We start from the raw sequence: 25,799 nt of genomic DNA on the forward strand, positions 1-25,799 counted from the left end.
GAGGTGTCACGGTGTGTGTGTGCTGTGTGTGTGCTGTGTGTGTGTACTGTAGAGGTGTCACGGTGTGTGTGTGTGCTGTGTGTACTGTAGAGGTGTCACGGTGTGTGTGTGTGTGTGTGCTGTGTGTGTGCTGTGTGTGTGTACTGTAGAGGTGTCACGGTGTGTGTGTGTGCTGTGTGTACTGTAGAGGTGTCACGGTGTGTGTGTGTGTGCTGTGTGTGTGCTCTGTGTGTACTGTAGAGGTGTCACGGTGTGTGTGCTGTGTGTGCTGTAGAGGTGTCACGGTGTGTGTGTACTGTGTGTGCTGTGTGTGTACTGTAGAGGTGTCACGGTGTGTGTGCTGTGTGTGTGTGCTGTGTGTGTACTGTAGAGGTGTCACGGTGTGTGTGTGTGCTGTGTGTACTGTAGAGGTGTCACGGTGTGTGTGCTGTGTGTGTGTGCTGTGTGTGTACTGTAGAGGTGTCACGGTGTGTGTGTGTGCTGTGTGTACTGTAGAGGTGTCACGGTGTGTGTGTGTGTGCTGTGTGTGTGTGTACTGTGCTCTGTGTGTACTGTAGAGGTGTCACGGTGTGTGCTGTGTGTGTGTGTGCGCTGTGTGTGTGTACTGTGTGTGTGTGTGCTGTGTGTGCTGTGTGTGTGCTCTGTGTGTACTGTAGAGGTGTCACGGTGTGTGTGTGCTGTGTGTGTGTGCTGTGTGTACTGTGTGTACTGTAGAGGTGTCACGGTGTGTGTGCTGTGTGTGTGTACTGCGCTCTGTGTGTACTGTAGAGGTGTCACTGTGTGTGCTGTGTGTGCTGTGTGTGTGTGTGCTGTGTGTGTGTGCTGTGTGTGTACTGTGCTCTGTGTGTGTACTGTAGAGGTGTCACGGTGTGTGTGTGCTGTGTGTGTGCTGTGTGTGTGCTGTGTGTGTGTACTGTGCTCTGTGTACTGTAGAGGTGTCACTGTGTGTGTACTGTAGAGGTGTCACTGTGTGTGTGTATTGTAGATGTGTCACTGTGTGTGCTGTGTGTGTACTGTGTGTGTACTGTAGAGGTGTCATTGTGTGTGTGTACTGTAGAGGTGTCACGGTGTGTGCTGTGTGTGTGTGCTGTGTGTTTGTGCTGTGTGGACTATAGAGGTGTCACGGTGTGTGTGTGCTGTGTGTACTGTAGAGGTGTCATTGTGTGTGTGTACTGTGCTCTGTGTGTACTGTGGGTGTGTGCTGTGCTCTGTGTGTACTGTAGAGGTGTCACTGTGTGCGTACTGTGTGTGTACTGTAGACGTGTCACTGTGTGTGTGCTGTGTGTGTGTACTGTAGAGGTGGCACGGTGTATGTACTGTGTGTGTGTACTGTAGAGGTGGCACGGTGTGTGTACTGTGTGTGTGTACTGTAGAGGTGTCACTGTGTGTGGGCTGTGTGTGTACTGTGTGTGTGTACTGTAGAGGTGTCACTGTGTGTGCTGTGTGTGCGCTCTGGGTGTACTGTAAGAGGTGTCACTGTGTGTCCTGTGTGTGTGCTGTAAAGGTGTCACGGTGTGTGTTGGTACTATGTGTGTACTTTGTTCTATTTTGAAGTGTTACGGTGTGTGTACTGTAGAGGTGTCACTGTGTGTGCACTGTGTATTGTAGAGTTGTCACTGTGTAGGTACTGTGTGTACTGTAGTGACATTGTGTGTGGGTGCTGTGCGTGTGTGTACGGTGTGTGTACTGTAGAGGTGTCACGGTGTGTGTGTGTGTTTATACTGTGTGTGTGTACTGTGTGTGTACTGTGCATGCATGTGTCATTACTTGTATGTCATGAGAACTAGAACGTACATTATCTAGAGAATCCTCACTGAGTCTCAAGTCCACTATCTCTCTGGCCTATCTCGCTATATGTTCCATTAACAAGGGACATTAACCGAAACGTCGCCTATTATATATTATTTCCCCTTTGAAGGCCACAACATTATTGACGAATGTGTTCATTTGTGTTGGGGTTATTAGTGTTTGTGCACCACCGCCAACGCAGCATCACCAAATAAGTTGTTTAATGCTGAGTCTCAAATCTCTTTTTATTTTTGCAGGGTCCTGCCATGGGATGTTTGAGCGAGTCCATGTAACGTGTCTGTGCTCATGGATACGTTGATAATGTATCGATTCATAGCGTTTATACATGCTGTGCCGTTCACTTGAACCCTGCAGCCGCTACGTTGATCACAATGTTATAGTTTAAAATATATAATAAGTAATATTTTTAAAAACTTTTTTTAAACGCTTTTATTAAATGTACCCTTAGTAATAGAACTCCATGACTCCATGAAGTGGACCCGAAGTTTGCCACAACGTAAGGGGACCGTGGGCAATTAAACCCAAGCCGAAACATAACATATACAAAATAATATTTGAAAATAAATATATTTTTAATGATAGAATATAATATTGTTATCAGTATAACATAAGTATACCAAGTTTGCCGTCGATACCACATTGGGAAGTGGGTTAAAATGAGTTACAAGATTTGAGAATACAACAACAGACAGTGAGTTAAATGAAAGCGTGTAATAATATTAATAAAAGCATCGATACTTGACATCGAATCATGGACCCTGAATCACGACAATACATCCAGGCGCTGCGAATGGATCATTCAAATTGACGTATACAGTGCCGGATTAAGCTAGTGCGGGACCTGTAGCTTATGTGAAAAAGGGGCCCTAAATTACAAAAAAACCATACATATTAAAACACAAATGTTTATCTTGCATAGTAAAGTAATTGTATTTTTTCATTTGCTCTAGAGCCAGATAATACGACAAATCGCTCACCTTAAACACCCAGTCGTTCATAAAAGGCGGTATAGTACTATAGTAATAGAGCAAGTGCAGAATCACTTAACCCTAATTGACAGCTTGAAAGCATTTAGCACGGGGGGGGGGGGGCCTTTAAAGTGCGGGGTCCGTAGCTACGACATGTGTAGCTACTTTTGCTGCTGGCTGTATCTATCTCTCTATCTCTTTCTCTCTTTCTCTCTAGGGGAACAACGCTGCGATGCGTGGGCCACACAGCTCGTGGTCGATTGAGAGGGCCACCACACTCGCCTTCTACCCACATTGGCGTCACACTGCACAGGAGGCCGATTGCTTTGGTTCACAGATAATAATGATAATAATAATAAAGGTCGGAATATGCACGCGTCGAGTACTGTGCTCGAGACTTAGCAACTCATGTCCCAAGCCTGAGCCTGCTATTTTATATATCAGTCGCGCCAAACAACATCCAGAGTTGTCATTTGCACGTTGATGGTTGTAAAGCAAAGACTCTACGATATTCATCTCGTACGTCAGACTTGTAGCCCTTCTAGTCTCATTCGTCTGTCCTTCCGGCCCTTAATAGGTGACAAGTCATCTTGTAGTTGAATGCTCGTGTGTTGTATACGCGAAGTGGTGGGTGACCAGTGGCGATGTTTACACACCGCACCAGGTACTCATTTGAGGCTGAGTCGACCTAGGGGATTCCCAGGACCGTTTCAGATAATCGTCACTGGTATCGGCCGTGAGCGGGAATCGAACTCGGGTGGCCGGGTTCGTAGCGCTAACCACTACACCACCGCTCCCCACACTCTCGTACTAACACACATACACTCTCGTACTAACACACATACACACTAGTACTAACACACATACACACTCGTACTAACACACATATACTAACACACACACTCTCGTACTAACACACATACACTCTCGTACTAACACACACACACACTCTCGTACTAACACACATACACTCTCGTACTAACACATACACACTCTCGTACTAACACACACACACACACACTCTCTCGTACTAACACACACACACTCTCTCGTACTAACACACACACTCTCGTACTAACACACACACACTCTCGTACTAACACACACACACACTCTCGTACTAACAAGCACCCTCTCTCATACACCCCCCTTTCACAAACACTTCCTATTACAACCTCTGTCACTCACACACTCTCACAAAGGCAAAGATCCCCCATATAGCCTTAACAGACTGTAGGGGCAAGTGCTGTTAGCGAGCACCTATGAAGGCCGGAACGGTACACGAGGGGGTGGGTGGCCAGCACCACGCCCGACCGCCTTTGTCTCCCTAGTGGCAATGTTTACACACCGCACCAGGTACTCATTTGAGGCTGAGTCGACCTAGGTGAGTCCCGGGACCGGTGCAGATAATCGTCACTGGTGTTGGCCGTGAGCGGGAATCGCACACGGGTCGCCAGGTTCATTACGCAGCGCGCTAACCGCTACACTACCGCTCCCCACTACACACACACACACTAACACATACACACAACACTCTCTCACACACACACACTAACATACACACACCCTGTCGCATCTTCGATTATTCACACTCGCCCACCCGATCACAACCTCCATACACCGCACACGTACACTCACACTCTCTCACACACACCAGCACAACACACACCACTCATCACATCATCTTTCATTTACTCTCTCACTCACATCAACATACACACACCACCCTCTTCTTACGCTCACACGCGCAAACTACAACCCCCCACCCCCGACGCCCTCCCTCCTCCCCTTCCATCACCGCCCGAAGGCACGCGGGACCGACCCCCTTTCCCCTAATCTCGCTGACCGTAAGCTCCAACGAAACCTTTTACATTAAACACGGCGTGAAATACCAACGGGACGAGTAAACAACACGCGCGGAGACAACGACTTTAAAATTTAAATCCCACCCACCCACAAACAAACAAGTGCACACACACACGCACACCCCAGCTCATCCCGCTGGAACTCGCGCTGTGTGGAGTCGAAGCCCGCCTGGCGTGTAGGTATGTGCCGTGTGACATGTCCCGACTTAAATAATGCGTTTTGTGGACGCATGTTAACTCGTCTCGACGACTGCCTCGGACAGTTGTGAGTACAGTGATCGTTTCATCTACAAAACGGGACATTTTTTTTTTGCCAGTATCAACGTATTTTTATATTTTTATTTCAAACTCATTTAATTTGCGTGTCGGTGTTGTTGAAGCTGCGTTGATCTCTGTTCGTTCGGCGAGGCCTTATCTCACTCAGTGAGAGATTCGGATTATTCCTGGAATTGTGTTTCCATTCGATGTACAACCCTCGTCTCCTCTGATTCAAAACCCTTGTTCCATCCGATGCAGCACACGCTTGTTTATCCAATTCAAATCCCTCGTATTATTCCGTCTCACCCTATGCAGAATTCGTGTCTAAATTAAAACTCTCGTTTGGTCTGACACAGAAAGCACTCTCGTTCCATCTAATTCAGAACCGTCGTCTAATCCTAGACAGAATCCACGCTTCATCTGTTATGGAACCTTAGTCTCATACGGAACCCTCGGCTTATCTACAACTCAAAACAATTGGATCGTCTCATGTAATTCGATGCAGAATCCGTGTCTAAATCAGCAGCCTTGTTTCATGCGATAGGGAGCTCGTGTCTCATCCGATTCGGAACGCTTGTTTTATGCAATTCAGAGGCCTTGGCTCATCTCTTGTCTGATACAGAACCATAATCTGTGGGTCTTTCACGTAGATAGGTTGAAAAAGAATAACACAGAACCCTTGTTTCGCCAGAGACGTAACTTTTGTGTCTAGTTTTATAAAGAGTCGGTGTATCTGCGATGAGTATTGCACGTGTACAGTCTCTCAATCCACTGCTGGATGAGTCTCCCCGCGCCGTAGCGGTCGTTTGGGGGTTTTTTCCCACCATACATCACCACCGTGGTCAGTGCGAGTTAGAAGCCCTTTGGACGTGGGGGGCATAGAAATAAAATACAACGGATGTTTCTGCCTGCATCTCTGCTGCCCTGCTTTGCTTGCGAACCCTGAAGAGATCTGGAGAATTCCGAGTGATTTGGGTATACGGTGATCGTTATCGATCATTCGATCTAACTACGATTGCATTCGCTGAAAGGTGATGGTTGAATAATCGATGCTGATGTGACGATCACGGTACAATTGAGCGTGAGGTTTATACTGTAGTCGAGAACGTGTTGATGATGATGATGCGAGTGCCTCTTGTCTCGTGATTTGTTTTCCCCATTGGTAAGAAATCGATAACTGCCATTTATTTAATCGCCGTTAGAAACCCAACATAATCGATTTTCTCGAAAATATGGTTATTATCCACAGTATAACCTCTATACATTGAACACTACAGAGTTAGAAGGACGTCATTTGTTACGCATAGTTTCCCTCCACTGTCAGAGGGAATGATTCAGAGGCGCTAGGAACCACACAATTCGCAATTCATCCGCCATCGGCGCTACCAACAAACTGCCCTATCTCTCAACCCTCTTCCAATTCCATGCCACACTGTGGAGCTTTGTGTTGTGCCCTTCAGCCAGCAGTCGCTTGGTTTTCGGCTGATGGGAGTTGTTCGCCGCCGCCACGGACGGACGGACGGCCTCGGTGCCGTCATGGAAATGTGTAATTTCCACAGTAGTGCGTGTGTCGCCCTCCACGATCACCGCCTGTGCAACTCCAGCCCCCCCTGCCCGCCACCGCCGTCTCGGCACGGCAACTAGAACCGCCGACGCGTGAGCCTCGGGTTTATTACCCATCCAGGGGGGCACCCGGCTCAGCCAATTAACTAAGAGGGGGGGAAGGGAGTTGAGTGTGTTGCGTGTGTCAGTCAAGTCAGTGAGTGCGTGTCTGTGTGTTTTAATTGGTAAAGGGGAGCAGTATTGCAGTGGTTAAAGCGTCGCGCTACCAACCCGGCGACCCGAAGTTCGATTCCCGTTCACGGTCAACATCAGTGACGATCATTGTCTGCTCCGATTGCGAGGCGCTGCGCCCCTGGCTGGCTTGGCCAGCAAAGCCCGTGAACAAATCAGTCTGAATGCAGCCAACCCGTCTCAGTCAGTCTCGGAAGCCAAGCAGGATACGGTAATATAACAGTGAATTATTTAATCTATCCGTGTGGAGTGTTGAGTGTTACGCTAACGTACGGTACAGTATTGTGTGGGGTTTCTCTTGCTATTTCACTTAACTCCCACGTGCCAAACCCTCATGAATGGAATCGGCCAAACAGCCTTGAGACTCTGTAGTGGGACTTTCCTGCGTTAATAGTTAAGGGTATTACTCTGCAGGAATCTTATATTTGCGGGATTGTTTCGTGTATGATTTGGGCTACGACTCATAATAGTTAAGGGTATTACTCTGCAGGAATCTTATATTTGCGGGATTGTTTTGTGTATGATTTGGGCTACGACTCAGATGATGACACAATAGCCAACGCTTACATGACCGTAATTTTACATGACTACCCATATCTCAAAGAGAGGGTTCTTGCCTATAACATCTGACAGTTCCAGCAATGGTTCAAGCAAGCCAGACGCTCCTGGTGAGACTGTTAAAACGGGTCCAGAGTTTGCGTACATTGAATGAATGCCGTTAAAATTATGCACTCCAGGCTATAATGCGGTGGGTTTTGTAAAAAAAAAAACGTGTATTTGTGAAGGAGAAATGGTCTGCTTCGCTACCTTGTTATTGTTACATGGGTGTGAGAAAATAAAGTGGATGTGGCGGGGCGGAGCTGCCCCCCCCCCCAACACTGAGATCATCTCCAGTTTCATTCGAATCGGCAATTTTCGCAGTGTTAATTGATTAGCGCGTCACGTGGGAACTATTTCACAATGATCGGGCGCGTGCAGCGTGGAAGGACTTAATTCGTATTTGAGTAAATTGGGTGGCGCTGACTGGAGGAGTTTGGAAAAGCCCGCCCCAGCTACGCGTTACATTTTAAAAATCTGATTACTCATCGCGCCTCGGTCCGTCTAACCCGATGTTTTCTCTCTCTCTCTCTCGCTCTCTGGAAACCACAATATTTTCCGAAGTCCGGCTGGCCAAATCGTTGAGATGTTTCTTACCTCTTCGTGAAAGATTTTCAACAACAACACATTTCGCAGTTATATTGTGTGTACACATTTACAGAAGCGGAAACTTGAAATTTTACGTTGGCCTTTAAATTAAATGGGAGGGGCAAACCGCGCACAGAACGCTTATATTTACAATAAAACACAAATTTTGATTTAAAGCTTTCGTGACTGCAATAATTCATATTTTTACCTCTTTCAGTAAAGTCACGTTGAAGGGAAAAAGCTAAGAATATGAAATAAAACACAACTTCAAAAAAACATTGATTGAATGCACGTAAATTCACGTGACATGTGAAATGTAGGTGAAAGAAATGTCAAGTATCAGGCTGGCATACTTGATACAGAATAGTGTACGGTGTTAGAATCTATTATAAAAGGGCAACGTTTCGTTTGTCCAACTAAATTATAAGAGCCTTTCAGAAGGACTGAATCAAAAAGTTATATCGAACGTGGACCCCCCCTAGATTTTGGGGTAAAAAGTTGATCCTACAGATTTATAAAAATTGTCAACCCCCCCCAAAATACATTTATTTTGTAGGCAGTATCCGCACACGGGGATGGGGGGGGGGATAAGAGGACATCAGTGGGGGCGACGAGCTAGAATAAGGCGACGCACCTCCGATTAGTACGGTTGGCTATACGTACGGTGCGAAATAAGTTCATACATACAAACCAAATCGAGCCATTTCTATCCCTGAAAAAGTTTAACGATCACAAAAGTACTTTTATATATAAAAAAAAGACTAGCAGCCAGCCAGTTTAAAAAAAATATATATTATATGGGAGTGCTGCATTAACATACGTACACACATTACTAAGAGCACGCCTCTGGCCGCGCGATAGCATGGTGTTCCCGACAGCTGTGTGTGAGAGGCTGGTTAGGAATTAGTGACATCCCACGCTGTCGGTCTTCTCCTTGCTTCACCGCATGGAACCCACAACCCTCGTGGCCACCTCTTCCGCCTTCACCCGCCCGGCGCGTGACTCGATGACGATGGGGGGGGGGGGGACTCAAGAGGGGCGACTCGATTACTTCGTGCCACTGACGTGAATATTTGCTTTATAGATAGCAACGCGCACGTCCTTTTGGACGTGACGGTCCATCCGTCCATCCATCAGGCCTTGCCTCCTGTTAACCAGTCATGCAGCCAGCCAGAAAAAAAAACCTTTTTTATGCATAGTTTATTATATTGATTTCATTGGCCCTTTCTCACTTGCTCACACTTGGCAAATGTGAAGGAGCAGTGGAGGAAGTCGAGTTTTGGAGATGCAGAAGGTAGATTGCAACGCTGAAAATTGTTTTTTTTCGCGTTTCCAGCGTCATTGGCGATTAGAGCAGAGGATAAGAGAATAAGAGGTGGAAAGGAGAAATGTGTGAGGTGGTGTCTGAGAGCTGCAGTGAAATGGTGATGGATTTGGTGTTGGATTTCACAAGGTTGGGATTATTGGGTTTAAGTGGGAGATAATATTAGTTGGGATAGATCCATTGATTCCAAGAGTGACTGGGTAATGATGGGATTGTATTGATTACCAACATGGATTGTAAAATGATCAGTAACGATGAGTGGAGGGGAGATACTTAACGTCAAAGTTTGGGTTTGGCATTGATTGATGTTAGTCGAAATTTTGAGGTTGTAGATGGGTGGCAAGTGAAGAGAGAGATGCTCCCGAAGATGATTTATTTTTGGTCGAGAATTTAAAGTCAGGTTTGGAGATGACAGAAATTCTACCACAAGGTCCAGAACTCGTGTACAGTTCACGTTTTTGTGTTGTCGTTGAAACTGTTTAATTTGCCGGCCTGCACTCGTGATTCTGATTTGAAGGGGTTTCTTGCCATTTACAGATGTTGATCAATCAACCAACCCAGTCAGAAAAGGGAGCAAGCTTCTTGAGGTGGCAGCCAGAGGATTACATCGTAAAAGAGTGAATAGATTGCAGGGAATGTGTGTCAAGTCTCGGTGAGACAGAGGATGTCACTAGTGCCCTAATGTAGGACATTGTGGATGCGAAGTGATCCTTCACCAAGTGGATGTTTAGCAGTGAGAATTGAGCATGAAGTGGATGCTCTATCTGCAGTGGAAGGCTTTGTGGTGAGGCATTGTTGATACCTTGGGGCCAGTGAGGCGCCTTGCGATGGCGGTTGATATGGGGAATAAGGTAGGAAGCTTGGAGTAGTGGACATGCTTGGTGAGGGGAAGTAGAAGGGGAGTATGTAATGGTACAATAGTGTGGGTGAGTGAGAGTATCGGAGGATGTTAACATTTTAGTACAGTTGTGGAGTAGGAGTACTGCATGGTGTTTCCATGGTAGTGTGTTGTGGGGTGAGAGTACTGGGTGGTGTTGTCATGGTTGGAATATAATGAGAATCAGAATATTTTGTATACTGGAGGAATCCGATGAGCTATAAAGCTCTTTTTCACATGTCCAGTAGGGACGGGTCAGAACGTTACAACAAATAATACAACACGATAGGAGTGCAAAGTATAGGAAAGGTAAGCAAGTCACTAAAAACATACAAATAAAACGAAACTCATTTTATTTTAACCAGGTAAAAGTCCACTGAGCTTTAAGCTTCTATTTCTAAGCGACCTGACCACAAATGATAGCTCAACGAAGTGGCTTATCACGTGGGAACTTTTAGCAGCCAAATCATCTAAAGAACCTAAAGCATGTTTCTATGGAGATAAGATGTGAACATTTCTAGGACAGAGCAGAAGTAGGGACTGGACCAACAAGGCTACGACTGCATTTGAAAGCAACGAGGATGGCTTCTGAGTAGGTTATGGCAAGAGTTGAAGAAGCGAGGAATGTCACAGTCAGGTGTACATTTGTATCCTCGCAGTGGCTTTTGGCTCACCATCGAACAAAAAACGTTCTCTGCATCGCGCGCTTTCAGATGCGCTTCTGCAGCCGTCTGTAACGCTCTTCCTTTCCGATATTAGGAAGCAACTGGAGATGTGCACTTTTAAATCTGGATTGAAAACCCATTTCTTTAGAACTGCTTTTTGTGTTCAGTTTGTTGTCTTTCCCCCGCGCTTCCGATTAGCACGGTTGCCTGCGCGTGCTGGAAAAGAAGTTTCAGCATACATAGAATTTGACAATGAACCATCGATGTAAATGATATAAAGATGCACAACAGATGTGCAGAGTGACGACAACACCGTGTGCTTGGCTGCCAACGCACCAGGCAGCCAGAAAAAACGTAGTTTTTCAAAGAATATTATACAACTATTTTTTGTTATTAAGCAAATTATAGGTGTAGCAAGAACCACCTTCCATGACATTTCCATGTACACCATTATAGTTGGAATGTACCGTGACAAAATAATAACCTTAATGAGGGGTGCCTGAAACCCAGATTCAAACTCGAGTTCCCAGCCGTGCCACCTCCACGCTGTGACCTGGTACTTTCATAGAAAATCACAAGCAGAAAGGGGTGTTTAATGTCCACAGACAACAAACTCGATGCTTTGTTCAATAAACCTCCTGCTCAATAATGAATGACTGGGCGGCAGTACCTGGAGTCCAATCGGGAAATTCCTGGTGAATGGCTTAATGTGCTGAGAGTGCATTCACAACTACATATGTTGAACATATTTAGACCTTAATGGACAAATGCTCATCTCTAACGTTTCCATAAATGATAGCAATTAGCATAAATTTTTAATTCAGACGACCTAAATGGGAAAATGTATCGGCGCGTCAAGACAACCAGCAAGTGGTGGGTTGAGAATTGATGATGGTGTTGGTGGAGTTATTGGAGACAACGCTATTTGCATCAATGATGATACTGTTGATGATAGTGATGATGTTGATGAAAATAATGTTTGACGTTCATGATGGAGTAAAACATTTTAATTGCACTTATGACAATATGATTTGAAGCTTTCGTGACTGCAGGAATCCATACTCTTTGGTTCTTTCGGTAAAATCACGTAGGTAGAAAAGAAATCAAATAAAACAAAAAAATATATCACGTGAAAAAACAATCCAGCATTCCACAGCAGTTCCACTGCTGGATTATTTTTTCCACCTGAGGACGACCGCTTGTGTTGCGATCGAAACGTCGTGAAATATTGTGTTTTGTTTTATTTTATTTTATTCTTTTTCTACCTACGTGACTTTACCGAAAGAACCAAAGAGTATGACAATATGGTTAGTCATGGTGATAGCGATGATGTTTGTAACGATGATGCTGACGATAATGACAATTACAATAGCATCGTTAAAAATGACAATCATTATTACATTGATGATCCCTGATATTTTTCCAAAAAATGCATTTTTATGATATTTTGGATGATGATGATGTGATAGCTGGGCTGAATTTGAAAATGGTGGTAGTGCCGGAGATGATGATGATGATGTTGGTGATGTTTATATTGGTTAACTTTTTTCGCACCGTACATAGCCAAAGGGAATGATATTGCTTTTGGCGATTGTGGTAACAGTGGGGATACTAATGTTGGTGATGGTGGTGATAGTGTAGTGGTGAGCGTGCTGTGCTGCAAACCGAGTTCAATTACCGCTCACCGCCAATACCAAGAATGATTATCTGAACCGGTTGTCGGGCCTCCCTGGGTCGCCTGAACCTCAAATGAGTGTGTAAATATCGCCACTAGGGAGAAAAAGACCTTTCGTGTACCGTGCCGGCCTTCATTGGTGCTAGCTAACAGCACTTGTCCCTATAGTCTGCTAAGGCTACAGAGGGGATCTTTGTCTCTGATGGTCGCGTGAAGGCCCTGTGGGATGAGGGCCCGCCTCTCCCGGCGGCACACAGCCGCGCGGGTCTTTGGGGTGGAGTTGGTCTCCCTGCTGCAGTCCGGGGAAGATCAGGGTGAGACAACAACACTGCGGCAACCAACAACTCAACCACTACCAATAACAGTAGCATAGCCAACATCTTAATTACAACCAACAACCCAGCCAACGCCAACAATAACTCAAACGCAAACACCAACCACAACCAATAACTCAGCCACAGCCAACAACAACTCAACCACAACCCAAAACACCAACGATGGAAAAAGCGCCTACTGGCAGTTACCACCGAAGCATAAACAAAATAACCACCATCAACAGCAGCACCGTCCACACAAGTATAGCCATCTTCACAGCAACATCAATATAAGCTATCAGCACAACCATCAACAATAGCACGGTTAATACCATCACCAATGTCTTATACAATACCACCAGACGTGCAGCACCATCATCATCATCACCATTATCAGAGCACCATCATGTCCACCCCCTCTTGTTAAGGGCCTGTTTGATACACTATGATCATTATTTGTAAATTGTCGCCAAATAATGTTACCAGAAACACGCATTTTACTGCGAGCAGCTATAGCGTCTGGCATAGAGTGACAAACCTGTCTAGCCAATGGAAACAGAGTTTGTTGAAAACTGTGTTTAAAATAAAACAAATATTTGGCTACTTTGCACACAAACTCGGGTGCTCATGGTGACCATTGCACTCCCGCTGGGAGTTACCGGTCTAGTTCCCCACCAGGGGGAGCAGCGACCAAATGTCTGACAAACTAAATAAACAAACGGCAGTTGTCGGTGACAATTTGCTGGTGACAACTGCGCGTCCTCTACGCTTCCAATCTCTACTGCCCCTCTCTGTGCCTACCTCGCGCTATGACCAGTCATGCTTTCGTTCCTTTTCTCTCCTTCCCTTCACTGAAACTAACTCCCACTGCACATAAAACAATCATTCTTCACCAACCTGCTTCCATTCCTCTTTTCAAAACTCATCCCTTCACCCTAACCCATCGTGCTGTTACTCCCTGCCCTTGCCCTCCAGCTACGATCAGGCCTACCACAACCCCTCCTTAACCATTCCCACCCGTCCTCCGAACGGTTACCACAACTACACCACCACTTTTCATCACCCCACTCTTTATTCCCACCACCATTATCTTACGTACAATTTTATATTTGTTGCGATGACAATTTCCCTGAGCACATGATGACCTTTGGGGCCCAAAACCAAAGTTGACCCCTACTCCGACCCCCTCGCAGTGCCGCAGGTGGTCCGCATGTGCACGGCGTTTGTGGAGAGGCACGGCCTAGTGGATGGCATCTACCGCCTGTCGGGCGTAGCCAGCAACACCAAGCGTCTGAGGTAAGCTGCGACGGGCCTCTACAAAAGCCAGCTCTCGGTGCGATTTGATATCCAGTTGTCTCTTTAGGAATACGGTTGATAGTATGTGCAGTGCGTATGTGGTCAATGGTGGAAGGAAAAAAAACATTTTTCTGTAACCGTTTTGCCCACTCACATGGTTGTTAGTCGACCTCTAGAATGTTCAACATTGATTTCTTAATCACCTTTCTGAATATTTTATGTCATTTATAAATATTCAACCCTCTTGCAGTTGGACTCGAGTAAGCTGGAACTTGGGGTAAGCTGGAAAAATCTACGGATATGATCAAGTGTAAGGCAACTTTTAGATGTATGTATTTCTAATAAAGGGAAGGACACTGGAGGACATGGTGATGCTGCCTATTATCAGAGTGCGTGAGCAATACAATCGAAAGTATAACGCCTGCAGCTAAACCAGTACTGCAGAGGAAACGCCGATAGCAATGCATTGCTGTGATTGGCCCACTGCGCATGTGCAGAACTGAGCACGTGATTTAAATTTTACACCAGGGATGAGTAAGCATTGTAATGGCCCCACATACACAGAGGAATGGCTTTAAATAATAACGGAGCCCTGTGATTGGTTCAGAGAGCATGTGGAATTAACGTTCCATAACTTTGCTGGGAAGCAACAGCAGGTGATTGGCTGGCCTGGGAAGGATCGAAGTCCTGTGAGGAACTTGCACACAAGGAGGGGCGACGGTCCTTGAGGAATGAAAGCTGGGCACGAGCGAGACCTCGGGACTTGAGAAGATGGTGCGACTGCAGGAGGCTAGAACAGCAGCGCGCTCAGCTAGGGGATGGAGCGCCGAGACCACAGCAAGTTCGGCTAGCAGCAGAATGGTGAACAAGGACCCTTTTTGCCAGTATCAAGATGATGAAAAAATAAAAGGTCTTACCCTTTCCGGCAATAATACAGCAAGTGTTAAGGTGTTTCCACACCAGGTGTACACCTATTGCGAGGAATCACCTACCATTAACCACTCATGCTTGTGGTAAAACATGAAAACAAACATGTTTTTGATCCATACTCTTTGGTTTATTCGGTATAGTCACCTACGTGACTTTACCGAATAGAACCAAAGAGTATGGATCCTTGCAGTCACGAAAGCTTCAAATCTAGAAATGTTTTTGATCATGTATGCATTGTCATTGACACTGATTTGGCCTACAACAGAGAAAGCCTCCTTTATGTCCCTTGTCTCACGAGTGTTCGAGCAGTGTGTTTATGTTAATCATGGTGGTGGTGGTGATGCAGGGAGGAGTTTGATGCCGGCCGCGTGCCGGACCTGACCCGGAGTGTGTACATGCGCGACGTGCACTGCGTGAGCTCCCTCTGTAAGCAGTTCTTCCGCGACCTGCCCGAGCCCCTGCTCACCTACCACCTCTTCCACCTCTTCGATGTACGTATGTACGTGTGTGCCCGTGCATGGTAGTAGTAGCAGTAGTAGTAGTAAACATCAGGTATGTGACAGCGCGTGTCTTCATCCCATCACACGTGTTCAGATGTTTTACTTGTTATTTGGGTCATGTGACCTCTGCAGCCTCGGGAAGACCCCTGCCAACTTCCATCCGATCTCAAATCTTTATTTTCTTGAAAAAGGCCCGAGAAAGGTTTACCTCTCCATCACCTCTTCCCCTTGGTCTCGGGGATCCAGCACAATTTGGGTTCCCCGAGGACAATTGTACCGACCCTACCTCCTGTGAGTGACCTTCCTCTGCCTCTAGATCGTGGATCCCTCTCACTCCTTGTCGTCCTAAATCTCTCTGTTGATTTTGACACCAAAGACCTTTCCATCCCGTATAACCAATTGGGCATCTCCAGTACACTTCTCTCCAACTTCTGCCTTTACTTTTTCAAACTGCTTGTTCTACGATTTCGCACAAGGACCGTCTTCTTCCCAGAAGCCACTGTGCTAGCTATGGTGTCCCACAAGGCTCCGCCCTCGCCCCCTGATCTTCGTAATGCATCTCCTGGCAAAATCTTTTCCATTGTTAATATCTGTACTGCGGAGACCCAGCTCAACATCGCCATTGCCTCCAGGAACCCAATCTCCCTGCCCACCCTCACGTCTCATGCCGGATTCGTTGTAACTTCCTCCAGAAACATGTTGCGAAAGCAGAAGTGCTCCCCGTCGGTCAGGGGTACACTGTTAGCGAAGACTGCATTTTGTGGGTGCCTGCCCTAAATTCTGGCATTGCACTGAGTGTGTGAATCCTTGGAGTTGAAATCGATCCGGGACTCTCGTTTTTTCTTACCATCACCCCTGCAGAATCTCATCCCTCCATAAGTGCACTGTCTCCTGCATCTGCCATCTCTCGCCAGCTGCTACTAAAATGTATAAGAATAATCATTATTTAATAATGATAATATTTTTACTTATGTATCTAGGAAAGCCATACTGAGTCATAGGACTGGTTTTCAGGAAGATCCTGCTACGTACATTTTTTATTTTAAGATATTTTCAGCCAATTAATGGGTGTTTATACAAGTGGGTGGAAACCGCAGCACCCGGAGAAAACTCACGTATGCGAGGGAGCAACACTCTATCCCTCGTACAGATGGAAACAGATGCTGTACTGCCTTTTTCTGGCAAACTAGGGCATAGCACCTCCTCGATGCCCACGGGAATGGGGTTTAACAACATGTGTACAGTGATCCACCAATCATCACTGCCTCCACAGCGCCGGTTACAGAGCACGTGCAGAGCCACCACCGAGACTCTCATACGTCCCTTCCTCACATCACAACTCGACTACTGAAATGCTCCTCGATAGCCTGCCCAAATCTCTGACATCTCCAAACTTGAGATGATCCAAAATGCCACTGCCAAACTCCTTACACCCGCCCGTGTAGACAAGACTACATTACCACAGTGCTCTACAATTTGGAGATCACTCATTTCTCCTCTGCTGCCCCCAATGTCGTCATTGAAAATGAGATGTTCCATCTCAAGGGATTATTTAAGTGAAAAGTTTAATTTAATAGGTTGCAAACTCCTTTCCCACAGCCATCCATGCTATAAACTTCCTGCACTTGTCCAAGCTCAGGCTCAACACTTTTGTTTTTATTTTCTTGTGACTCTATTTAAAATAAATGTGACTGCAATCAATGGAGTTTGAAAAACCAAACTCTAAGTGCCAAACATACAGTGTCCTCTAACTTCCGTATGTCCTCATCTTTGCCAATCACCCACACTGGTCCATGATCCTCAGCAGCAATCCCTTGGGTGACTTCAGACGAACTGATGTCTTTATTTGGTTAAAATAGGTGAGCGATGGAATAACCAACTGTGTGTGCTCTGGTCCCAGGAGGCTGTTCGTGCTCCCTCAGTTGAGGAGAGGCTCCAGAAGATCCATCACGCCATCCACCAGCTACCGCTACCTCACTACAAGTAAACACCATCCCCATCAGCACAATCATCACCATCATCATCGTCACGCTATCCACCAGCTACTACTACCTCACTACAAGTAAACACCATCCCCATCAGCACAATCATCACCATCATCGTCACGCCATCCACCAGCTCCCTCTAAAGAAATTAATTTTCAATCTTTTAAACCTAGATTCAAACTCATTTCTTGATAACTTTTTTGTGTTTAGTTTGTTGTCCTTCCCCCGCACCTCCAATTAGTATGGTTGGCTACTTACGGTGCGAAAGAAGTTCAACATATTGTACATACGAAAGAGTAACATTAACACCATCAACATCACCATCATCACTAATGCCACCATCGTCACCACCACCCTTGTCACTATGCACGAGTTACGATGGCCATGCTCTGTTATTAAATGATGGGGGTGAGAGCGGGGCAAACGGAGTGAGGGGGTGATGAAACCAGATAGACGGATGTGTACTCTGCTCCAAAATCTAAGCCACTGTGACGATCACGGTGAAGTACAATCAAGCAATTCCCATGACCCTCACGGCGTGGTGGTGGTGCTGGGTGGCAGGGAGGGTGCCATCCAGCAGTGAGTGGAGGGAGGGGGGGCTCATCCAGCAGTGAATTGACACAGGCCTCTACATAAACATTGATTGTATGCCGCTGGTTGTTGCTGCTGCTGCTGCTGTTGTTGCTGCTGTGATAGCACGCTGGAGTTTCTCATCAGCCACCTGAGTCACATGGCGTCTCACAGCGCACAGACCAACATGCACGCGCAGAACCTCGCCATTGTGTGGGCCCCTAACCTCCTGCGGTGAGTTGAACTTCGCGCCGTCGACACCACCAACGCCACTGGTGCCATCAACGCCAGCACCACCGTCAACATCGCCCCCCATCACTATCAATCAGCATCACAACCATCAACATCTCCGCAAAATCACCATAAACACCAACACCACCATTAACATCACCACCATTGCTACAGTGAGGGAAAAAAGTATTTGATCCCCTGCTGATTTTGTACGTTTGCCCACTGACAAAGAAATGATCAGTCTATAATTTTAATGGTAGGTTTATTTGAACAGTGAGAGACAGAATAACAACAACAAAATCCAGAAAAACGCATGTCAAAAATGTTATAAATTGATTTGCATTTTAATGAGGGAAATAAGTATTTGACCCCTCTGCAAAACATGACTTAGTACTTGGTGGCAAAACCCTTGTTGGCAATCACAGAGGTCAGACGTTTCTTGTAGTTGGCCACCAGGTTTGCACACATCTCAGGAGGGATTTTGTCCCACTCCTCTTTGCAGATCTTCTCCAAGTCATTAAGGTTTCGAGGCTTACGTTTGGCAACTCGAACCTTCAGCTCCCTCCACAGATTTTCTATGGGATTAAGGTCTGGAGACTGGCTAGGTCACTCTAGGACCTTAATGTGCTTCTTCTTGAGCCACTCCTTTGTTGCCTTGGCCGTGTGTTTTGGGTCATTGTCATGCTGGAAAACCCATCCACGACCCATTTTCAATGCCCTGGCTGAGGGAAGGAGGTTCTCACCAAAGATTTGACGGTACATGGCCCCGTCCATCGTCCCTTTAATGCGGTGAAGTTGTCATGTCCCCTTAGCAGAAACACTCCCAAAGCATAATGTTTACACCTCCATGTTTGACGGTGGGGATGGTGTTCTTGGAGTCATAGGCAGCATTCTTCCTCCTCCAAACACGGCGAGTTGAGCTGATGCCAAAGAGCTCCATTTTGGGCTCATCTGACCACAACACTTTCACCTAGTTGTCCTCTGAATCATTCAGATGTTCATTGGCAAACTTCAGACGGGCATGTATATGTGCTTTCTTGAGCAGGGGGACCTTGCGGGCGCTGCAGGATTTCAGTCCTTCACGGCGTAGTGTGTTACTAATTGTTTTCTTGGTGACTATGGTCCCAGCTGCCTTGAGATCCTCCCGTGTAGTTCTGGGCTGATTCCTCACCGTTCTCATGATCATTGCAACTCCACGAGGTGAGATCTCGCATGGAGCCCCAGGCCGAGGGAGATTGACAGTTATTTTGTGTTTCTTCCATTTGCGAATAATCGCACCAACTGTTGTCACCTTCTCACCAAGCTGCTTGGCAATGGTCTTGTAGCCCATTCCAGCCTTGTGTAGGTCTACAATCTTGTCCCTGACATCCTTGGAGAGCTCTTTGGTCTTGGTCATGGTGGAGAGTATGGAATCTGATTGATTGATTGATTGCTTCTGTGGACAGGTGTCTTTTATACAGGTAACAAGCTGAGATTAGGAGCACTCCCTTTAAGAGTGTGCTCCTAATCTCAGCTCGTTACCTGTATAAAAGACACCTGGGAGCCAGAAATCTTTCTGATTGAGAGGGGGTCAAATACTTATTTCCCTCATTAAAATGCAAATCAATTTATAACATTTTTGACATGCGTTTTTCTGGATTTTTTTGCTGTTATTCTGTCTCTCACTGTTCAAATAAACCTACCATTAAAATTAGAGATTGATCATTTGTTTGTCAGCAGGAAAACGTACAAAATCAGCAGGGGATCAAATACTTTTTTCCCTCACTGTATAAGGACACCAATGGATGGTGGGCAATGGGTGGTGGTGGGTCTTGGATGGTGGTGGTGAGTGATGATGCTGGATGATGATGCTTGTTTATGATGATAATAGGTGACGAAGCTAGATGGTGTTGTTGGGTAATGCTGGGTAATGATGTTGGACTGTGGATCTAATGTATGGGTGATAGCGAAGGATTGTGAAGTTGGGTGATGATGCTAGGTGGTCGTGGTGGTGATGATTATGGTTGTTTGGACAGCTCACGTGGCACGGAGGGGGTACCGGTTGGCGGTGCCGCTTTCCTGGAGGTGCGGGTTCAGTCCGTGGTCGTGGAGACGCTGCTCAGCCACCGGCAACGCCTCTTCTGCAACGTCTTCCAGCCCAGCGCCTCTCGGCCGCACAGTGGTGGGAGACAAACATGGGGGGGGTGGGAGACAACCCCCCACATGGGGTGGGGGGGGGAAGACACAACCCCCCCCCCGAATAGGGGGGAGGTGGGAGATACAATCCCCCCACCACCCCTAATTCCCTTTTACTTCCGATTCTTCCCCTTACCCTCCCCTACCTAGTCTCCCTCTTACCCTCCCCTACCTAGTCCCCTCTTACCCTCCCCTACCTCGTCTCCCTCTTATCCTCCCCTACCTAGTCTCCCTCTAACCCTCCCCTACCTAGTCTTCCTCTTACCCTCCCCTACCTAGTCTTCCTCTTAACCTCCCCTACCTAGTCCCCTCTTACCCTCCCCTACCTAGTCTCCCTCTTACCCTCCCCTACCTAGTCTCCCTCTAACCCTCCCCTACCTAGTCTTCCTCTTACCCTCCCCTACCTAGTCTTCCTCTTAACCTCCCCTACCTAGTCTCCCTCTTACCCTCGCCTACCTAGTCTCCCTCTTACCTTCCCCTACCTAGTCTCCCTCTTACCCTCCCCTACCTAGTCTCCCTCTTACCTTCCCCTACCTAGTCTCCCTCTAACCCACCCCTACCTAGTCTCCCTCTTACCCTCGCCTACCTAGTCTCCCTCTAACCCACCCCTACCTAGTCTCCCTCTTACTCTCCCCTACCTAGTCTCCCTCTTACCTTCCCCTACCTCGTCTCCCTCTTCCCCTCCCCTACCTAGTCTCCCTCTTACCTTCCCCTACCTAGTCTCCCTCTAACCCACCCCTACCTAGTCTCCCTCTTACTCTCCCCTACCTAGTCTCCCTCTTACCTTCCCCTACCTCGTCTCCCTCTTCCCCTCCCCTACCTAGTCTCCCTCTTACCCTCCCCTACCTAGTCTCTCTCTTACCCTCCCCTACTTCGTCTCCCTCTTCCCCTCCCCTACCTAGTCTCCCTCTTACCCTCTCCTACCTAGTCTCCCTCTTACCCTCCCCTACCTAGTCTCCCTCTTACCCTCCCCTACCTAGTCTCCCTCTTACCCTCCCATACCTAGTCTCCCTCTTACCTTCCCCTACCTAGTCTCCCTCTTACCCTCCCCTACCTAGTCTCCCTCTTACCCTCCCCTACTTCGTCTCCCTCTTCCCCTCCCCTACCTAGTCTCCCTCTTACCCTCTCCTACCTAGTCTCCCTCTTACCCTCCCCTACCTAGTCTCCCTCTTACCCTCCCCTACCTAGTCTCCCTCTTACCCTCCCCTACCTAGTCTCCCTCTTACCTTCCCCTACCTAGTCTCCCTCTTACCCTCCCCTACCTCGTCTCCCTCTTACCCTCCCCTACCTAGTTTCCCTCTTACCCTCCCCTACCTAGTCTCCCTCTTACCCGCCCCTACCTAGTCTCCCTCTTACCTGCCCCTACCTAGTCTCCCTCTTACCCTCCCCTACCTAGTTTCCCTCTTACCCTCCCCTACTTAGTCTCCCTCTTACCCGCCCCTACCTAGTCTCCCTCTTACCCACCCCTACCTAGTCTCGCTCTTACCCTCCCCTACCTCGTCTACCTCTTAAATTCCTCCCTCACTTCTGGTGTTTTTACACTCACCTCCAAGTCAGCTATCATAATCCACCTTCTACAAAAACACTCTATTGACATTGTTAGTCGTGCACATTACCGGCCAATCTCTGTCCTACTTCTCGAAGGTTCTTGAACGTCTTGTCCACTCCCGCCTGGCTCACTACATCTCATCTAATTATATTATCTTTACCCTCAGTTCCAATCTGGATTTTGCCCCTCCCATTCCACTGAAACTGCCCTCCTCACTGTATGGAATCATCAAAACAAACTCTGCCCATTCTTGTTCTGGCCTCTCCTCAATCCTCATTCTTCTGGATCTGTCCTCAGTCTTCCCTACACTTCTTTCCACCCTCTTCAGTTTCAGTATCTCCAGCATATCCCTTTCCTGGCTCCAGTCTTATCTCATTTCATGCACTTCCTTGGTTTCTTTCAGCCACTCCACCTCCCCCCCTCCCATGTCACTGTTGTAGCCCCCCAACGGTCTGTCCTAGGACCCTTTTATCTCACCTCACTTTCCCCATCGTTTCTTTGTCGACGACACCCACATTTTATTTTCCTTTCCCTTCTTTACCCCTGGCCTTGCCTCTCGCATTTCAGACTCCTTGTCACTGTCCAATCCTCGATGTCATGCCACTACGTTTCCATCAATCCTTCCAAAACTGATATCATTTCCTCCCTTTTCCCCATTCCCCTCCACCCTGTCCTCTCATTCCCTCCCTTCTCCCTCACTCCGGTCTCCTCTGCTCGCAACCTTTGAGCCATCTTCAACTCCTCCCTCTCTGACCACATCTCTGCCACTACCCACACCGACCGCTTTCACACATTCAGCATTCGTAAAATCCATCCCCTCATCCGACTATCTGCTGCTGATTCACTCCCTCGTTTTCACTCACCTTGATTCTTCGTCTCGGCCTTCCTGCTTATGCCGTTGCTCCTTTCCAACATATACAAAATGCCTCAACCCAGATCATTCTTAACCTCCCCCACAATTCCCACACTGCTTCTCTACATTCCCAACTCCACTGGCTCCCAGTCTCCTATCGCTGTCTGTTTAAATTTCTCACTCCAGTTGATAAATCCCTCCATGGTCTTGCCCCACCATATCTTGCATCTCTCATTTTGCTCATCTCTCCCACTCCATCCTCTATGCTCCCAATCTATTCTGTCCCTCTCTGTGCTTCCCTTGCCCTGCGCCCAGTCTCACTTTCATTCCTTTTCCCTTCTTGCTCCCCTCCACTGCAACAAACTTCTGCTGCACATAAAACAATCATTCCAACGCTGTCCTCTAGACAGTCTGGTCCCTTCACCTGATGAAGGCCACTTGTTTTGTGGCCGTAACGTCGTGATTTTTGTTTTTTTATTTTTTACCTACGTGACTTTACCGAATAGAACCAAAGAGTACAATCACCTTCCCTTAAACAACCTCCATCCGGCTACCGATAACTCCCTTCCCCCGCCCCCAGCTACGACCAAGCCTACACCAACCCCTATCACTACCCCAATCAATCTTTAACCACTCTCACCTCTCCTCGTGTCACCATAACTACACCACTTTTAATAACCCCACTCTTTATTTCATCTACTTTCATCGGATGTATAATTGTATAATTGCTGTAAAGCGCCTTGGAATAAGGTGCTTTATAAATCTATATAAGATAAATAACCCCCCCCCCCCCCCACCCACGTGGTGGGGGGTGGTGGGAGAGACAATCCTCCCGCGTAGGGGGTGGGGGTCACAAGGCTCATGTGAGCAGGAAATCACTTAGACTTTTTTTGTTATAGTTCGGCTAATGGAACAAAGCGGTATGAAAGCAAGGATGTATGCAAGATATTTTTTAAAAAATCCATCAACTGTATAGTACGACAAAATAAAAGTGAATCATCTATTCCAGTTTTGAATCATGGCCCCAAATCCTGACAATTTCATTGAATCTGGTGGAGCCGGGGGGGGGGGGGAGAAATAAAATCGTGAATAACTTAGTACTCCTGGCACCAACTACCAAGTACCATGTCACATCTGTGTAGCCGCATTCCCACGATGATGACAATAATGAGAAGAGTGTCCGCCATTGTTTTTTCAGATGGACTTTCCACCCAGAGCAGCTCTGCAGCTGAAGAGGTATGTGTTTGTGTGTGTGGAGAACGGTGGCACAGCTGTTAACGGGCTGTGCTACGAACCCGGGAACCTGAGTTCGATTCCCGCTCACAGCCAATAATAGTGACGATTATCTGAACTGGTCCTGGGCGTCCTCTAGGTCGACTCGGCCTCAAATTAGTATCTGGTGCCATGTCCAAATATCGCCACTAGGGAGACACAGGCGGCCAGGCGTGGTGTTGGCCACCCACCCCTTCATGTGCTCTGCCAACCTTCAAAGGTGCTCGCTAGCAGCACTTGCACGAAGAGTCTGTTTCAGCTATAAGGGGGTTCTTTGTCTTTGTGTGTCACCTACATGGAACACTGGCTGGAGAAAATGTGGGTCGAGAGAATAATGATCCCAAGTCACACCCACTTGTTCAGCACCACACCCCCAGATGGCCATAATGAACCCTGGGAATGATGGAGACAGTTTTGGGAGTTGATCTCAGGGCCTTAGAGGTCATGTTTCAGTGCCCCGGCATGGTCATTATGAGCGCTGATGCGAATGGCGTCATATTTGTGTGGGTAACGTCGCTCCAGGCTGCGCTGCCTCCCCCGTTGGAGGGAGAGGTGGCGTCGCGTTCCGCCCTGCGCCTCGTGTCGCTGGAGGAAGCGCAGCGAGCGGCGTCACGCTCCCACGGAGCCCTTCCCGAGGACCTGCGGACTCCGCCAACACTCAGGCGCAAGCTCCACCACCACCACCATCACCACCAGCACCACCAGGAAAACCAAGAGCAGGAACAGCAGCATCAGGATCATCGCCTGCAGCAGGACCAAGCAGAGAATGACCACCACCATCTCCATCACATTAATATCCATCAGCGGGCGGACTCGGTGGGCTCAAGAATGGCGTGTGTCAGCGATGACTACCAGCTCGACAAGTAAGCGAGTCTGAGCTTCAGGAAGGGCGCACGGTGGCAGAGGTGGCCTGAGAATGAACTGGGGTTCCAGTTAACGAGTTTATGGTCTGAGGCTGGTTACCAATGACTGCACAGAATCGTATCGTATGTAGTTGAGTTTTACAAAATTCGGCATATTCCAGCTCTGAGAATTGTCTTTCAACAGACCGGTCTGCTGAACACAACGTCAGTTGGCATGTTTTGTTCGTGTGACAACTTGGTTTGATTGGCTGGAATAAACGTTCCTTAAAACTCGCTTATTTTCCTTGCTTATCCAAAGTCGCCTTCCCCCTCCCTTCCCCATCATTAAATCCATCCCTCTTCCCAACTTCCATACCCATCCATCACATTCACTCATCATTAACCACTCGTCACTTTCATCATCGTTTATTTCACGCATCTCCATATGTACTACCATCCTTAGCTTATCTCATCACACTATTCTGCCGTACATATAGTTAATTCGCATAGCGCCTTAGTCAAGGCGCTATGCGAATTAAGGAGGGTATATGACGCCATTTGGCTTCATATTTGCAAGATCTAACCCAAATCCCATCCTACATTGTAACATTAGTGGCAAAAACTTATGTGTTAAATAATCAGTGTCATTACTCAGCCAGCACCTTTGGCAGTTATAGAGTTAGGTGTCTCCCATGTACCCGTGTCTCCCTGTTTCAATGGCATTTTTGTCTCCCATATAACCATGTCTCCCATGTCAGTATCCCTCTGTCTTTCCCATATCTCCCGTTTCACTGCATCTCTCAAGTCGGTATCCCTGTGTTTTCCCCGTGTCTCCCATGTCCTAGTGTCTCCCACGTCGGTA

General features: G+C 47.2%; 1 protein-coding gene across 3 annotated transcripts in view; it reads left to right on the top strand.

The window, feature by feature from the left end:
• The first annotated feature begins 4,354 nt into the window (after positions 1 to 4,354).
• LOC116954726 (uncharacterized) overlaps positions 4,355 to 25,799 on the top strand; it is a 32,713-nt gene continuing 11,268 nt past the window's right edge. Inside the window, exons 1-9 of one of the 3 annotated variants that reach the window (XM_032975477.2) lie at positions 4,355 to 4,822; positions 12,637 to 12,734; positions 13,928 to 14,030; positions 15,307 to 15,451; positions 17,361 to 17,443; positions 18,142 to 18,249; positions 20,262 to 20,407; positions 24,022 to 24,059; positions 24,618 to 24,958. In XM_032975477.2, coding sequence (XP_032831368.2) covers positions 12,647 to 12,734; positions 13,928 to 14,030; positions 15,307 to 15,451; positions 17,361 to 17,443; positions 18,142 to 18,249; positions 20,262 to 20,407; positions 24,022 to 24,059; positions 24,618 to 24,958 — 1,052 coding nt within the window. In that variant the 5' untranslated portion in view covers positions 4,355 to 4,822; positions 12,637 to 12,646. The other 2 variants (XM_032975496.2, XM_032975487.2) reach the window with 2 other exon arrangements.

Source organism: Petromyzon marinus, chromosome 3, assembly GCF_048934315.1.
Source record: "Petromyzon marinus isolate PM22_M1 ecotype Great Lakes invasive population chromosome 3, UKy_Petmar_22M1.pri1.0, whole genome shotgun sequence".
In the NCBI taxonomy this organism is placed as follows: domain Eukaryota; kingdom Metazoa; phylum Chordata; class Hyperoartia; order Petromyzontiformes; family Petromyzontidae; genus Petromyzon; species Petromyzon marinus.